Source organism: Anolis sagrei, chromosome 3 (genome assembly GCF_037176765.1).
Source record: "Anolis sagrei isolate rAnoSag1 chromosome 3, rAnoSag1.mat, whole genome shotgun sequence".
In the NCBI taxonomy this organism is placed as follows: domain Eukaryota; kingdom Metazoa; phylum Chordata; class Lepidosauria; order Squamata; family Dactyloidae; genus Anolis; species Anolis sagrei.
Genome location: NC_090023.1, coordinates 69902869 through 69920039, shown reverse-complemented (window position 1 = coordinate 69920039; position 17171 = coordinate 69902869). Strand labels below are relative to the sequence as shown.

The 17171-nt window shown below is 39.4% G+C and overlaps 1 protein-coding gene across 1 annotated transcript in view; it reads right to left on the bottom strand.

Annotated features, from left to right (window-relative positions):
* The window catches only part of LOC132771882 (trifunctional purine biosynthetic protein adenosine-3-like), a 29063-nt gene that overhangs the window by 5551 nt on the left and 6341 nt on the right, over nt 1-17171 (bottom strand). Inside the window, exons 6-17 of the mRNA XM_060770393.2 lie at nt 16041-16166; nt 13890-13977; nt 13474-13559; nt 12319-12478; nt 11129-11360; nt 10002-10081; nt 8540-8649; nt 7246-7444; nt 5856-6110; nt 4389-4541; nt 3637-3840; nt 1304-1453 (exon numbers count right to left, since the gene is read on the bottom strand). Coding sequence (XP_060626376.2) covers nt 1304-1453; nt 3637-3840; nt 4389-4541; nt 5856-6110; nt 7246-7444; nt 8540-8649; nt 10002-10081; nt 11129-11360; nt 12319-12478; nt 13474-13559; nt 13890-13977; nt 16041-16166 — 1843 coding nt within the window. The remainder of the gene's footprint in view (nt 1-1303; nt 1454-3636; nt 3841-4388; nt 4542-5855; nt 6111-7245; nt 7445-8539; nt 8650-10001; nt 10082-11128; nt 11361-12318; nt 12479-13473; nt 13560-13889; nt 13978-16040; nt 16167-17171) is intronic.

Sequence of the window (17171 nt, the reverse complement as noted above, 5' to 3'; positions counted from 1 at the left end):
CATTTCCAATTCCAATTCTGCATCCAAAGATCCAAATTCAAAGCATGTCATAGTCAATTCTCATAACATTACAAGTGTTGTTATGCCTCTTGTCCAAATGTCTAGTCCCAGAGCCATGATTTAAGCTTCTTCCTAAAAAAAGGAGGGATGGAGCAGACCTAATTTCACTGGGGAGCGAGTTCCACAGGTGGGGGGCCACCACCAAGAAGGCTCTGTCCCTTGTCCCCACCAAACATGTTTGCAAGGATGGCAGGATCAAGAGCAGGGCCTCCCTGGATGATCTTAGACTCAGAGGCAGGACGTAGAGGGAGATATTTTCGGACAGGTAAGATGGGCCAGAATCGTATAGGGCTTTATAGGCCAGGACTAGCACTTTGAATTGTGCTCAGAAGTGGACCGGCAGCATGTATACAGTTGTACAGAAAAGGACACTCAAAATATCCTTGAGCATCAAGTCATTCATGTATAATAATTCCTATAAGCAACCAAGCAAACAAATAATTTGCTTCTGTGGAAGCTTTCATATCTATGTGGCAATGAATTCACCCTATGTTTTAATTTGAAGTTTACAGGAGCCAATCAGAATGCTGAACTTTCATATAAATGCCTCTCAGTTTGTGTTATGAAATCTCTGCATCTCTTGGCACCCCTATCAAGAACTCTTGTCTCCTTGAGGCAAGTGTGAATGTTGTAATTGTGAATATTAATCAAGGTGGCCAATTGCAACATTCACATTTGCCTCAAGCAGACAAGAGTTCTTTCTTCCACCCTGGACAGATATACAAACTTCACTTGCCTAGTTTCCAACAGACTTCACAACCTCTGTGGATGCCTGCCATAGATGTGGGCAAAATGTCACGAGAGAATGTTTCTGAAACATGGCCATGCAGCCCGGAAAACTCACAGAAACCAAGTGATTCCAGACATGAAAGCCTTGGACAATGCATACTTGATTACCTTTCCTTCTTCGGAAGTTCTGAGGTGTGGGGACACTCCACAGCCATGCAATTTAAACATTGCTCAGTTTGCCAATAAGAATGGTCTACTTTTGAAGGGAATGTGAACACGACGTAATCCAATATTTTGTAATTCCACTGAATCTTAAATCTGATCAATAGCAAAAAGATTGTCTGCACATATGCCCAAATTCTTTCCATTGCTATTCCGTGAAAAGGAATATCTCAAATTAGAGGCATCTCTGAATGACAGCAAAATGAAAGTGTGACTCATCTGGCTCACCACAAGGCAGAATCAGTAATCTCACAAACAGCAAAAGAAAACTGAAGTAATGTTGCATGCTCACCTGTTCCAGAAATAAGAACAGCTACTTTAACTTTGCTTTTTCTATGCATGTTCTGGAACTGCCCCTCTACAGCAGAAATACTCATAGGATAGTGGTGTTTACTTTGCAGCAACACTTCAAACAGGTTTCTGATTTCTACTTGAGGATACCCTGAAGAAGGGGAAAATGGAAAATGATCTGAGTGCATATGTATAGCTGGGGAAAAAAAGTAGAAGTCTGTAACACTGAGAAAAAGAAAAAAAAATGTGTTGGCATGGAACTCAAAAGATGTTTTGAAAACTTCAAAGACAAGGGAGATTGCTGAAGTTGGAAAGGAGATAGATAAACACCTGCATGGTTCAAAGAAACTCCAGGATTACACCTGCATAATAGAGGTTCTCTGTGGCTGATCTACAATCCACTAGATATGGTCTCCATCTCCCTTCACTGCTGTTTCAACTTCTCTTCTTATTATTTCCCAGTGAACATTAATACCCACCAGAGTGATGTCTGGCAATAGGTCAATTTACAACATGTTTCCTCAGAAGCAAAGGAGGATTTTTTATATGCAATACATAGTTATGTTTGTTCAGAGATTCCCATCCATGGCATAAAATAGAGCAGCTAAAAATACATATCTGAGGAAACTGTATGCAAAACTATCAGCTTACCTGTTTTCTAAATCTAAATACAATATAAACCCCATTATTGTGGGGGGTATGTTGCTAGTTTTCACATGGATATGAAACTGTGGATAATTACAAACCTTAATGAAATAAAGGAATTCTGCCTAAGAATGCCATAGAGCTGTGTTGCAGGACCTAGAAAATGCCTAGAAACAGGCCGGGGGAGGGGGCCTTGAGGGACTTCAGCTCCCCCCCCCCTTGAAATTCTCAGGGTGGTCCGCGAGAAGGCCTTACTGGTACATTATTTAAACTGTTATGTTTATTCATATCATGATCTGATCACCGTGCCTAATATATATTATATGCATGGGGGAATTCGGATAATGATACAAAAGGTTTGCTAGGGTAGATCCTCACCCCCCCCCCGAACCAAACTCACCCCCCCCAATCAAACTTAGCCCCCCCCCCCCAATAAAAATCCTGGCTATGAGCCTGCCTAGAGAGGAATATTTTGTCAGATATGGATAAAGGAAACCATGGATATAGCTATATCATAGAGAAATTCTTATCCCTGTTCATTACACTATCTGCCATCTCTTAACAGATTTACAAGCAAATCATATCTAATTTAGTTTTGAATGCAACTTTAGTTTGAGCAGATTCACTGAAATCAATTGGACATGTCAGTTTATCATTACTTTAGGTCCAGCAAGATCTGCAACATCAAAAGGACTAATAATAGTGAATACAGGTTTATGATTCCCTCATACTTTCCCTTTCATTAGGAAGATGAACAGCAACATTCATTGCAATATTCTCCATCACAATTAAGGCAAGCATTTGGGGATCACACCTGTCCTGGAGAGTCATAGACAGCTTCCTAAGAGCTGAAGACATTTTATAATGATGATTATTCTGAAGAACATTGTCTTTAAAACCCGATTAGTCCTCTGAAAAACTTGAGGTGTTTTTATACATGCAGTAAAATCTGGAAGTAACCAGGATAAAAAGGGGGGTGGAGGCAGGGTGGGGGCTAAATGGTGTTTAGCCAAAGTGCAGGTAGAATCAAGCTAACAGCTGAAAAGCATGTGCTAAAAAGTACACTTAAAACCCAATTCTGCCCCAAAAATGTGCATCTTCACATGACTATATATTCCTAAAGTAATTCAAAACACATGACTTCCTTCCTATCCCCCTGTGTGGACTGCTCCAGCGCATATGTTTTAAAAGCCAGAAACAGCTGATCGGGATGTCATAAAATGGAGCCATGGACACACAGGTGGCTAAAGGGAAGAACAAATGGAAGCAATTAGGACTTTCTGCAACCATTCCTCTCTTTCTTATAATATTAAACAGAGCTTAGATTAGTAAAGAGAGAAAAGAAATCTGCTTGTGTGTACATTGGGATCTCCACATGTGCACATATGAGGGCCAGCACATCATTGTTTTTAAAAACTTCTGCTGGATGCTCCCTGTCCCCCTCCATCTTGATCTACTTCAAAAGAAGATGTGAGAACAGCGAGGGACCATTTCCTAGGACTGACAGGTCTGTGTGTGAACTTGCTGTCAGGTCCCTGGATTTTCTCCCCAATTTTTAAACCCACATTTTGACACTGTCTGGAAGCGCCCACAGTCTCTAAAACCCTGGTTGCTTTTCATCCTTACTTCACATGTTAAGAGGAACAGCTGCAGAATCAGTTCTTATATCAGTTTGGGAAATTCAATAACCTGAAATATGATGGATGACTTTCCCAATCAGCCACGCATCCTCATATTTTTGGACATCCTTCAAAACCTGCCCAGCAACCTCTTTCTGTACCACCAACACAGCACCAATCCCACAGTTGAATGTTTTCATCATCTCTTCTTCTGAAAGATTTCCCTCTTCTTGGAGCCAAGAAAATATGGAAGGTATCTTCCAACAATGAGCATCTGGGGGGAAAAAACTACATTTGTAAACGACAATACCATTCATACACAACCAGCATAACTACATATTTTGGCACTGTCAAAGCCCTGTTAATCTTTATCAGCAATACTGGATACAATCCAGAGAAAGACAGACAATAAGCAAAAGCATACATAATTTATCTGTAAACACAGGAAGCTGAGTAAGAGTGTAACATTGAGATCCCCTCCAAAGAGATCTTTCCTATCCAAATTCTGAAATCAGGCAGTAAAATGGATTAGTTTGCCCTAGGAATTGATCTTTTAAAATTTTGGGAAATCAATAGTCATGTTGGAGCATTTGGGAGAGTCTGAGAATGGAGGGGGTTGACTTCTTCCAACACAAAATGAGTAAATCGGTGAAATGATCCACCCCTCGTCTCAAAACTCACAAAGGAGACACTCCAGAGTCCAGTTCTGGTTTTCAGGTTCTGCTTCTGAGAAAGTAATTCCGCCCTTCCTTTTGGCCTTCTGAAACACAGTAACATTTACATAGTGCAATAGCAAGATGACAGCTTGAATTTCTTACTTACCCAAAACTACACTAACTTTTTCTGGAATAATTTGGGAAAAGCTCCCCATCAATCCCTTTTCAGCAATATGGAGGCAGGCCTTTACATTTCCCGAATGGAAGAGAGGCAACAGGGCTTTGCTATAGATTTTGGACGGGGTTAGCAACTGCTCTCCTGTGAAGATATCATGCAATGAATTTTAAACAAAAGATGAAATCATATGTAATTTGAAGAGGTAGTGAGCAAGGTTCAAAACACCTTCCTCATCACAAGATTGCTTTATTTATTTGTCAGAAGCAATATGTGCTGACAGTAAACATATATCTGACTCGAAGACATACTTGCAAAAGTTACAGTCAAAATCAACACTGAGATCTAATAAAGTGAAGAAATATACAGTTGGCCCTCCACATTTGCAAATTTATTATTATTATTATTTGCAAATTTTATCATTTGGGGATTTAATTAATATAGTCTCTCTAGAGCAGCATTTCTTAACCTGGGGGCCAGGACCCCTGTGGGGTCGCAAGGGAGTGTCAGAGGGGTAATCAAAGACCATTAGAAAACAGGATTTTCTGTTGGTCATGGGGGTTCTGTGTGGGAAGTTTGGCCCAATTCTATCATTAGTGGGGTACAGAATGCTCTTTTATTGTAGGTGAACTATAAATCCAAGCAACTACAACCCCCAAATGTCAAGTCTATTTTTCCCAAACTCCACAGGTGTTCTCATTGAGTATTCCTGCCAAGTTTGGTCCAAATCCATCATTGTTTGAGTTCACAGTGCTCTCTGGATGTAGGTGAACTACAACTCCAAAACTCAAGGTCAATGCCCACCAAACCCTTCCAGTATTTTCTGTTGGTCATGGGAGTTCTGTTTTACAAGTTTGGTTTAATTTCATTGTTGGTGGAGTTCAGCTATGCTCTTTAATTGTAGGTTAACTATAAATCCCTGCAACTACAACTCCCAAATGACAATATCAATCCCCCCCAACCCCACCAGTATTCAAATTTGGGTGTATCGGGTATTTGTGTCAAATTTGGTCCAGTGAATGAAAATACAACCAGCATATTACAATTCAAAACAGCAGCAAAATTATAGTTACGAAGTAGCAACAAAAATAATTTTATGGTTGGGTGTCACCATAACATGAGGAACTGTATTAAGGGGTCACGGTATTAGGAAGGTTGAGAACCACTGCTAGGCCCTCTAGTGCAGGTCTATGGTCAGGTTGCCTGAATAGAGTCACACTGGAGAACTTACAGGTTCACAGAGATATGTTACCTCAGATAAAAAATAGATTATTTTATTTGTGTTTTTCACAGGTGTCCTGCATCCCTAATCCCAGTGAATGAGGCGGGCCAACTGTACACTAGGTTTTAAATTAGTTAATTATGTACAATGTTGCAACTTGAAGACTCAGTAACAGCTTAGTGCTCTTGCTTTCCAAAGAAAGAATTAAGGTAAGAAAATGACTGGTGTTAATTTACCCAAAGAACCGCAGCTGTTACACCCAACAGGAACTGAAGACAAATAGTGTGGCGATGATGTTGAAATAATCTTCCTCACTAGACTAAATCCTTGGCTGTGAAGACCAGAAGAAGCGATCCCAATGACAAGATCCCCACTGGCAACCTTCTCCTGCTGGGGAAGATGCCTTCCTCGTTCCACAGCACCAACTGCAAAGCCAACAAGGTGGTATTCACCAGATGCCCAGGTGCCAGACATTTCACTGGCCTCTCTTGCTAAAGGAGAAAAGGGAGAAAATGTCATGAAGCTTGCTTTTCATATAAGGATGCCATAGTGTTCCTCATTTAGTTGCAAACACAGTGATGTCTGTGTGTCTGACTATATACTGTATATAACTATCACTAATTTGAGCTTGATTCCCAAAGTTTTGGTCTTAGGGGGAACAAAAGAAGGAGACCCAGGCTGTATCTACACTCCAATCTAAAATCCAGATTATTTGCTTTGAACTGGATTATATGGCAGTGTAGATGCATATAATCCAGTTCAAAGCAGATCATGTAGACTATCTGATTTGATACTTTGTATTGCAGCGTAGATCCAAGCCAGGAAAGATCAGCAGAAATACAAAATAACAATATTGATAGGACAGGGCAGGTGGGGAATTTTTTTCCAAAGCCTGAGCACACATGCATACAACAGACACAAATGAAAAAGCCTAGGATCCCACAGCTGAATTGCACTTCCTAAATTTAGAATGTGGCATCAATCAAGTACAAATTAGATACTTTTTCAAGTCTTTCCAATTTAATCTGAAATTGTAAACCAAGCTCTTGGAAAAAGATTATTATTTGGGAATACAAGGCTATCACGACTAAAGCATTCTGGGCAATTTGGAGATACAGTCCAAAAAGTCCATTCTGGGAGCCGGGGAAGACTTGTAACTTTTGGGGGAGTGCAATACCCAAAATCTTGACCTGGATATAATGTCAAGATAACCATGTAAGACTGTATCTGGGAATCTCACGCCAATATGTTACTGGGATTAACTGACCAAAGGAAAGGCGCTCTAATACAACACTAGAGCATGTTTTTAAAATGGAGATTGGATGCAGGAGATTAGTATAACTATTTTTGTCACTGCAAGTATGTCTGTCTGTCTGTCCATCCATCCATCCATCTACACACACACACATACAGAATGCAGATACAATGTTGATAATTCCAACCCAGATTTGGACAATTTCTGATAAGCCTTTTGTGTGTAGTGGCCCCCTTCCCCAAATTTGGAAGACCTTCTGAATTAAACTAAAACTTTGCAATTGGAGAGTTGTGTTGTTATCAAGAAAATATAAGACTATTTATATGTGAGGAAACATTTTAAAATTGATGCAACAGAACAAGTGGTCATACCAAGGAGAAGACATCCTGCCTGATCACAAGCTTCTGCAATGCCATCAGTGATCACCTGAGCTACTCCAACATCCAGTTTTTCAAAGGCAAAATGATTGAGAAAGAAGAGGGGCTCCGCTCCCTGAGCTAAGATTTCATTAACACACATGGCAACCAAATCCTGACCAATCGTGTCATGTTTATTGCAGAGTTCGGCAATCTGTAATAAAGAAGTGAATCAGAACAGAACTGTAATGCAAATGCATTTCTTTTAAAAAGAAAATGTAAAGACTAAATCAGTCCTTGGTCTTGATGGAGCCAAACGCTTGGGTACATTCAACGGTTGTAGTTTTACCATTAGTGGAAGAAGAAGGAACTCAACTCCTCTTCTTCCACTACTGGTATCGGTATTGACACATCAGTACTGATACTGATATGCCAGTACTTCGACTCCCGAATACCAAGGAGCTGATATAGTTTTGGGAAGGCAGATGGCAGAGCAACTGCAGGACTACTTTCTAAAACAGTTGGAAATGCCTTATGAGGATAAAAATGTTATGCAGCTCCTTCGACCTCCGTGGGTGGAACATTAGAATTGGTTCACTATGGGGGTTAGGGTGCTAAAAAATTAAACTTGATCAGAAAATGATGCTCATTCTGCAATAAAACAAATAAGACATGACAGTCAAATACGTTTTGTGTCTTGCTGCTCATCTTGAGACCCATGTTTGTCCTACTAGCTGTGAAGTCTCAAGCTGCTCCGGACAAGGTGGCCTTGGTGTGAATGTTAAAGTGCAACAAAACTGTGTTAACCTCTTAAACATTTGAGAATAATGACTGATGACAGCAGCTCATTGACATATTAACAGAATTCTAGTCCTATTTCTGTCCTTTAAGTCAGACACACAAGTTACAATGCAAGGGGACTTGCCAGGTTGCTTAGGAACTTGGCTGGATGTTCATAGAAAAATAAAACAAAACGATCACCCATAAACTAGAACCATCATTTCCCAGGTCTGATTAATCTGGCATGGAATATGAAGAATTAAAAATTCATGCAGCCAGAAGGCAAACAAGGAAGAAAAGCCAAAAAGAAGATTTATTGGCAGGAAAGCTCAAAGATTTTTTTAAGGGAATGTTATCATTATGCTAGCACCCCCACCCCCAAAGTAATTAGTAGCTTTTGTTACAAATGGTTTGGAATATTTATAAGCATATGCCATTGATTCTATTTCATCTGGATTAGAATGGAATCGATCTGTTATCACTTGTAGCAAAATTGTGCAAACGGAATAATGAGAACTTTTCTGTTTACCTTCTGTTTTGTACCAATGCTTTTAATTTGAGATACTAGAATGGGATCAACATAACCAGATGCTCTCAAATCGAAGAAGGCAGGTGTGCCTTGCTGCTCCTCATCGTTGCCTGCAAAGTACATAAAGTCAAAAAGCTGAAGATTGTTCTCTTCAGTCAGCTCACTGATACAGGCATAGGATACTGGGAAGTGTTAGAATATATGAAGGAGAAAAAAAGCTCATCTACTTGGATATATTCTTCTCATATATTGGATTCAGACATGCCTAAGCATCACTTGACATGACATAAAATAACCTCATCTTTTGTAGTTAGTCATTTTGACTTCTTAGAGGGTCCAGCCCATCTATTTGTAATTTTAATAGTCTACAATACTCACAAAATTCAAAGATTGTCCTCCTTTGATTTTTCAAATGATTAGGACCTCAGTTCCCAGAAACCAAGCCCCAAAGGAAATGGCCAATAATCAGGGCTTCTAGAAGTTTAAAACATAGGCCTACCAAGCTTGTAAACAAGCACTTTGAGGAATCCTGTATTGATAGCCCTATATTTCCAGAACAAAGTGTATATTTTATTTGTTTTATATGATGCATGCCATACCACAACAACTACTCCTCTCTGGGAGAAAAACAATGCAATTACCAAATTTACCTTTACAATATTTATAAATAAATGAGAAATAAAATATTTTGAGGGCAATTTATATGAATAGTTAAAGTTTCAGGTATACGAATAAGCACAATCTTCTGATAGAATTTATAATAAAACCAAAGTGAAAAGGGGGGCAAATATTCGCAGCAGTGCAAAATGTAAGGCTGGTTCTACACTGTCATATAATCCAGATTATTGGCTTTGAACTAGATTATATGAGTCTACATTGTCATACAATCCAGTTCAATGCAGGCCCCTTCTACACTGCCATATTATCCAGATTATCAAAGCAGATAATCCACAGTATCTGCTGTGAACTGGATTATATCAGTCTACACTGCCATATAATCCAGTTCAAAACAAATAATCTGAATTATATATGGCAGTGTAGAAGGGCCTATGTCATGCATTCAGTGTATTCACGGAAATCAATTGGATTTAAATTAATTACTATAGTCCTATTTATTTCAATGGGTTTACTGTATGTATAATTTAAATCTTGGTACCAGGCGGGCATTGGTCTGAACGATGTGGCTTACCGTATTCTATATCCCTTCTTTCCATTGCCCGAGAAGTACATTTAAACTAATTTACTGTATAATAAATTTATGGCAGTCAACATTTATCCCACATATTTAGTATCCCATCTCTTTGTCACAGTGCAAGAAAGGCAAAACAACCAAGAAAGCTGTTGCCCCATATTGGCTGGTACAGACATGACATTTGTGTGGGAAAAAATGTTTTGCGTTGGAGATATTTGAAATATTTCCATCAAGCCCATTTTTTAATTTGTCAGTTTACCCTGTCCTTACCTGGCTTGGAACCACTGGGAGCTGGAAGCTTAGGTGGGTGGCTCAAGATACTGCAAACAATTTCTTCATATAATGGCCTCCTAAAATAAAAGACACATCAATGTCATAGATGTTGCAGCAGGAATATCCATAACATAAGAGAAGAACTTAAACATGATTCCCACTCAACCTCTGTTGCCAAGGGAGCTTTAAAGAACTGCACCAAACTGAAAAAGGAAGTGGGACACAATCATTCTGACCTTAGACAAGTTGCCTTCTTTGAACTGGATTCTCCAGGGTAATTCTTGAAGTTGACCTCAGAAAAGATAATTTTACAACATCTGCTCCAGACTATGAGAAATCTTATTGTTATTTCCTTATCATATTATTTATTATAAAACAGTTTGGCTGGTTATATTACAAATGTATTTTAAGAATAGATAAATAACATTGACTACTATCTTGATTTGCTGATTGAAATAGCATAATTTGTAATAATTTCAATGTCATCATGTTATTGAAAGGAATTGTTCATATGGACTGGCTTGAGAACCATATTTGGGAAAAATTCAGGATAAAAACATAATAAACTATAATGTGTTATGCTTCAAAATGAATTAGTATTAAAGTGTGTACTGTAATAATATATTCATATTTGGTGGAAGAGTATGTTTGTATAAAAGAGAGGATACAAAAATAGAAATTGCAATTACATGTTGATATTTTGCATTGTCATCATGCAATGAAGAGCCCCTGGTGGCACAATGGGTTAAAACCTTGTGCCAACAGGACTGCTGACCAAAAGGTCAGCGGTTTGAATCTGCGGAGCAGGGTTTGTTCTCATCTGTCAGTTTCAGCTTCTCATATGGGGACATAAGAGAAGCCTCCCACAGGATGGTAAAACATCTAGGCATCCCCTGGGCAACGTCCTTGCAGATGGCCAATTCTCTCACAGTTTCTCAAGTCGCTCCTGACATGAAACAAAAATTGTTCAATGGACAATAGCATGCAATTGACTGGCAAGAACAATACAAGAGTGCTATTCTGCATGAAGGTTGTGCAGTGCTAAAGTAGTGTGTCTTTCCATGCAGCTATTTATGCTACAACACTGGATTGCAGCCATACTAGTACTTTTTTAAAATACGTACACAGACTGCCCAAGGAATTTCAAAGTCAGAAAGCCCACATCCTTTCTGTATGTTGCATCTGGGAAATAAATTACTTCTAGTCCCTTGTAAGCTTCTTCAAGTGCTGACATGAGGCCCTGCTGGAGAGCTGTTACTGCCAAGACTCTGCTTCCATTAGTCAACACTCTATCATTCTTTTTTATGGTTGCTCCATGAAAGATCTCGAGTCCCAATTCCTTGGCCTGAAGTAGTCCTACAAAAATTAAAAGGAAAGATATTTCAGAATACTTCATTGCGTTATACTGAGTGTTTCAACACTCAGTTTTATTTAACTGGAGGCGGATAGTGGGGAAACCTATTTCACATTTTATACCATGTTTCACTCTAGGAACCCTTGAAAACAAGAGACCAAGAAAGAGCATTATCTCATCAGCTCAGAATAAATTCCTACTGATTTCAGTGGTGCAGACTCAAGATTTAGGCCCCATCAACACTACCAAATAAAATCCAGATTATCTGCTCTGAACTGGATTATATGGCAGTGTAGACTCATATAATCCAGTTCAAATCAGATTATCTGGATTATCTGATTTGATAATCTGAATCATATGGCATTGTATATCCAGCCTTGGAAAGCCAGCTTCATAGAAAGTAGATAATATGGTCTTCAAGAACCATCAACAGCCAAAAAGAGAAATAAAAGTATCCAACATAAATTCAAGTCTGAACTCACACTAGAAGCCAAAGAGAATGTATTGAGACTGTCATATATATGTGAGACAGTGTGACACAATGAAAACGGATCTGAGCAGAGCTCTTAATACGAGTAATAAGATGTCATGGAGGTCTCTCATGTATTGGTTTGTCTAAGATGAAGCTAATTTGATGCCAATTAACAAGAAACATATAAGTAAGTGAATGAGTATAGGATTGCACCCTTGCCCTAATAAACAATTTAAAGTAAAAGAGCAGGGCTGGGCAAAGTATGGCTATCCAGATGTTCAGGTGCAACTCCCTCACTGCTGGCTTCACCGCCCATGGGTGATGGAACTCCAGCAACATCTGGAAGGGCACATTTTGCCCACATTCCTGTACTTTAGAGTTAAGAGGATTATCATGGAAAGTTTATCTGACAAGGAATAATGACAATCATCAAATAAAAAATAGATTATTAATTCTCTCTTGCAATAGAAGTGATCAGAATGAATTACCAGTGATCTCTGTGCTCTGTGCAGGACAGCCTTCACATGCCATGACAATTGCCACCGCAGTTAAATTATCTGACCAAGATAATGTCACATCACGGAGTTTGCCATCGATAGCAGCTTGGATCACTTCGCATAGATCATTGCTAAGAAGTCGAAGAGCTACCTGCAAAATTGGATGCAATAGGCAAATCAGTGAGTACAGTATTTTTTATTTGTTTCCAGAAATCCATGGAGATCAGAATACAATGGGTCCAGTCCAGTCCATGGAAATAGCCCCTGTTGGAAATGAAAAAAACCTCCTTCAGGCCTTCTCTCATAATACGTTTATCTATGATCCTGTTGCATACTGTCTGTATGTATGTTGTCGTATGAAGCTTCCTTTACTCTATGGTTTCTGAAAAGTCCCTGCAGGCTTCTTGCTTTCTTAGCCCTGCCTCCTCTCCCACTGAGGTCTCATCCACACTAGCCAAAAGGTTTGGGATTTGGTAGGTGTTTCCTCATGTACTTATCAAGACTTTTAAAGATATCCATATGACATACCTACTAGCAGTTTTTATGTGACTTTCTAGAACTAGCTGCAACTTTGAAAACCCAGGAATGATAAGCTCCCAAGGACTTACTAAACAGGCAGAAATAAATGCCCACAACTGTTTCTATATTTTGAGCCAACAAAATATCTGCCCTCAGTAAAAGTTACCTATCCCTGATTTATTCAGTCCTTTTAAAGTGTTCAGCGTATGTTATGTACTGTTACTAAACCAGACCAGCATGATAAGTCCTGTATTGCAGGGTGCAAGTATAGCAACAGTATCTTATTTCAGATAATGAATTAATGGCAAAAGAAATCTCACGATTTTTAGCTCTGAATTGTCAAACCAGAATCTGTTTGATATAATTGTACTGGACCATGGAAGGGAAATGTGTGTGTAACACAGCTGTGAGGCTGATGCAGTCTAGTCATGGCATTATACTACCTTCTTTTTGGTCATTTCACCATGCTTTTTCCGTGTCAGGAGCGACTTGAGAAACTGCAAGTCGCTTCTAGTGTGAGAGAACTGGCCGTCTGCAAGTGTAACAGCATTACATTATCACAGCAGAAATCTTGAGAATTTGTGGGCTCAGTAGTCCATAAAGTCAAGCTGGACAGCTCTGTCTTACCTGACACTGAAGGTCACCAAAGTTACAGTCCATGCTTAAAACTTTCACGCCATCTTTTGTAAGTATTAATTCTATTTGCAGCACACCTGGATATGAGAATGACAAAAGCAATTTTACAAAAATGATTGAAAGTAGTAAACAGCAAGATGAAGGTATGACATGAAGTAAAGCAGAGGAAACCTGTAAATTGTTACTCATTGAGGTTCAAAATTTTCACCAATAAAATAATTCTTCAGGTGAAGTTATTTATTAAATAGGCCTGAATAGAACCTACTGGGTGATGGCACGGACAACAAGAACTGCGGTTTTAAATATGAGGAACATCTTATATAATAATCCAGAAAGAAAGCGTATGTGAGAATCAACCACAGAGCAGAAAATAATTTCTAAACCCTATGATTTATGACATCTCTTACCTACATATGACATGCCTTCTTGCTCCATGCAGTCAATAATGTGTTGAAGAAGTGTGCTTTTAATTTTTTCTAGGAGAACTTCAGAAACCTAAAGAGCAATGGAAAATAGGAACCATTCAGAGTTCTCTATAATAAGCAATACAATATTCCCTCACTTATCGTGGGTGATCCGTTCCAGGACCACCCGCAATAAGTGAAAATACGCGAAGTAAGGATGCTCCACCCACTCAGCAGCGGTCTTGTCCTCTTCGCCGAGTCTGCTGCCCATGGCCTCGGAGGCCTTTTGGGTGCCATTGATGGCACTGCCAGGCTGGGCTGAGGTCTGGTCTGAGGCCTCAGCCCAGCCTGGCAGTGCCGTCAACAGGGCCCAAGGGGCCTCTGAGGAGGTGAGCAGCAGACTCGGCAAAGAGGAGGATGCCGCTGTCGAGTGGGCGGAGACAAGCCCCAGGGTAAGGCCTAGAGTATGGCTCCCCCCCACTTATTGCAGACCGCGAAACAGTGAGTCCGCAATAAGTGAACCACGATATAGCGAGGGCACACTGTATACCAGTTGTACTTCACAGCAAATTTGTTGCACCCCAGGCCTGGAAAAACCTATAACAACAGCACCACACATGAGTCCAGAGTATAAGCAAAGAGTTTATTGTAAAAACACATCCAATATATAAAAAATCAGGAATAAAGAAATAAGATATATATATATATATATAATCCAACTGTCTTATGCAGATCCCAAGGTGATACAGTCCAGGGATAGCCAAACAATCACAAGTACAGCATAAGTCCACAAGCAAAAGGTATACTTAGTAAAACTTGAGCAGAAATACAAAACAAAAACATTGAAAACTTCCAGGATACTTAAATCCCAAACAGAGGCTTGACTTGAAACAAGAACCAGAGAATGCAGGCCTAAATTCTCACTTTAATGCTACTTTGCCTGAACCAACCCTTAGGTAAACAACTTGCTAATTAATAGGTAGCCATGAAGTAATTTCTTTTCCCATGAATTTTCTCCCCAACTTTCCCACCTACTTGCTCTGACCGGTGCTGTCTATTTTGTGCTCTAATCTGTAAACAAAGACTTTTGTTGATCTCCCTAGCTCCAGGTATTTTTCCCTGAGAGCCTTCCATATCCCTTAGCACTTCACCCAACTCCTTATCTAATGTTGCAGTTTCTGGCTCCTCTAACTGATTCTCCCAGAAAAAAAACATCATTAGTTACCCATAACTTATTTTTGAGCAGCTCACTCTGCTCTTTGTAATCACAACACTCACTCCTAAGTGTGCACAGATCAATTGTAGAAATCTTTCTTCGAACTGATGTCTAACTGATAGATCAGCATTTGCTCAATTCCCTCTCTTCTTCTGAAACTGTAAACAACATTTGCCACTCTCTGTTCTGCTTCTTTCATTTCTTAAATATGTCTCTTAAATCTTAACTCATCTGAAAATGCTTTGCACTTCCACCTTGGTTTCTTTCTTTAGACACAACCCACTATAACAATATAACTGTAAAATATCCTATGTTGTAGCTGGAAGTAAAGAAGGAAGGTCAGTGTGAAATATGAAATAGACCTTTGGCATGGAAGAATGTGAAAAATAGGTTTTATTTATAAACTTCCATGCGAAAGGTCACAGTCTTATTCAACATGACATCAGTGGGATTGCCCAGAAGTATGAGAACAAATGAAACTGGCTACAGATGTAGGAATTTGCCTCTTCCAGTATCAGGCTGGATATACACTGCCATATAATCCAGATTATCAAAGCAAATGATCCACATGATCTGCTTTGAATTGGGCTGTATGACTCTGTACTGTCATATACGGTAATCAATTCAAAGCAGATAATCTAGATGTTATGTGGCAGTGTAGATCCAGATTCAAAATTGCTGGAACAGAAACAACGCCATCCATTCCTGTTTTAAATGTTTAAAAATCATGGCCAGACTAAAAAATTCACAATAGAACAGAAAAGGAAGTATGTCATATGGATTTTCCAAAAATCCCAATAAGTGCAAGAGCAATGCCCACCAAATCCTGAAGCTTTTTGCCAGACTGAAGAAACCCTGTATGATTGGCATGAAATTCAGAGCCTTAGTATTTGAGCATCTGAATATAAAACACAATAAGAGAAAATCATTTTTGCTACCTGAGGTACAGGCCCATAAGCTCCCATTCCAACAGTGCTTGGACCTTGTTCTCCATCCAGAAGTTGCTTCTGGACTTGGACTGGTGGCATGGAAGTAAAAGTATCTCTATCCACAAAGCAGAGAAACTGTGAGGAAAATAACAGGAATTGAGTGATATATGTCAAAAGCAAACATTGTGTATATTTCTTACACTTTGCATGAGATTGGAAGAATTCAGGAAATAGCATGAGTCTGACTAAAGTGAGATGGCCAAAGTTGTACCCAATGTTTAGCTAACACAAAAGTAAAATGTGTGGCAGTGTTTTGCAAGTACTAACACAGAGCAGTTAGTGCAAGCAACATTAAAACCTAGACTGGACCTACATTGTCATATAATTCAGTTTCTGAATCCAGATTATCTGCTTTGAATTGGATTATATTAGTCTACACTGCCACATAATCCAATTGTGTGTAACACAATTGGATTATGAAACAGTATGTAGAACATCTTGTCAAATGACTTGTTAAATTGCGTAGAAAACAGCCTGTGCAAACATAATTAGAACAGAAACTGTACCAAAATGCTGACATCTATGCAGAGATGAAAACAGAGTTTCTACAAGTAGCATTGTTTTGTTATTACTCCACTGGACACACTCTGTTAGCACTTGCTAGATGTCACAGCTCAATCTGCTACACATCTCAGCTAGGCAACAGCTTCTTTGTGCAGCAGTCCCATATGCTCCACACTTTTTATGGTACCCTTGAACCTAATAACATAATTTATTCAAGGAGCTCAGGGCCCCCAGTTTTGTCAACACAACAATCCTACCAAGTAGGTTTGGCTGGAAAACTGGGACCAAAGCAGAGATGTCTAGTAAGCTTCAAGACAGGTAGTAAAGGTTGTCCCCTGACATTAAGTCCAGTCGTGTGTGACTCTGGGGGTTGGTGAGCATAGACATCTCCAGAGAGCATAGACATCTCCAAGGTCATGTGGCCGGCATGACTGCATGGAGCGCCGTTAGACAGGTAGAGAGATCTAAACTCAAATCCTCATTCCAGCACATTTTCCTGCATTCACAAGACAATGGACTAATAGTAAACCTCCCAACTCTACAAATCTGTGATTAGCTATGACAATACACTAGAAA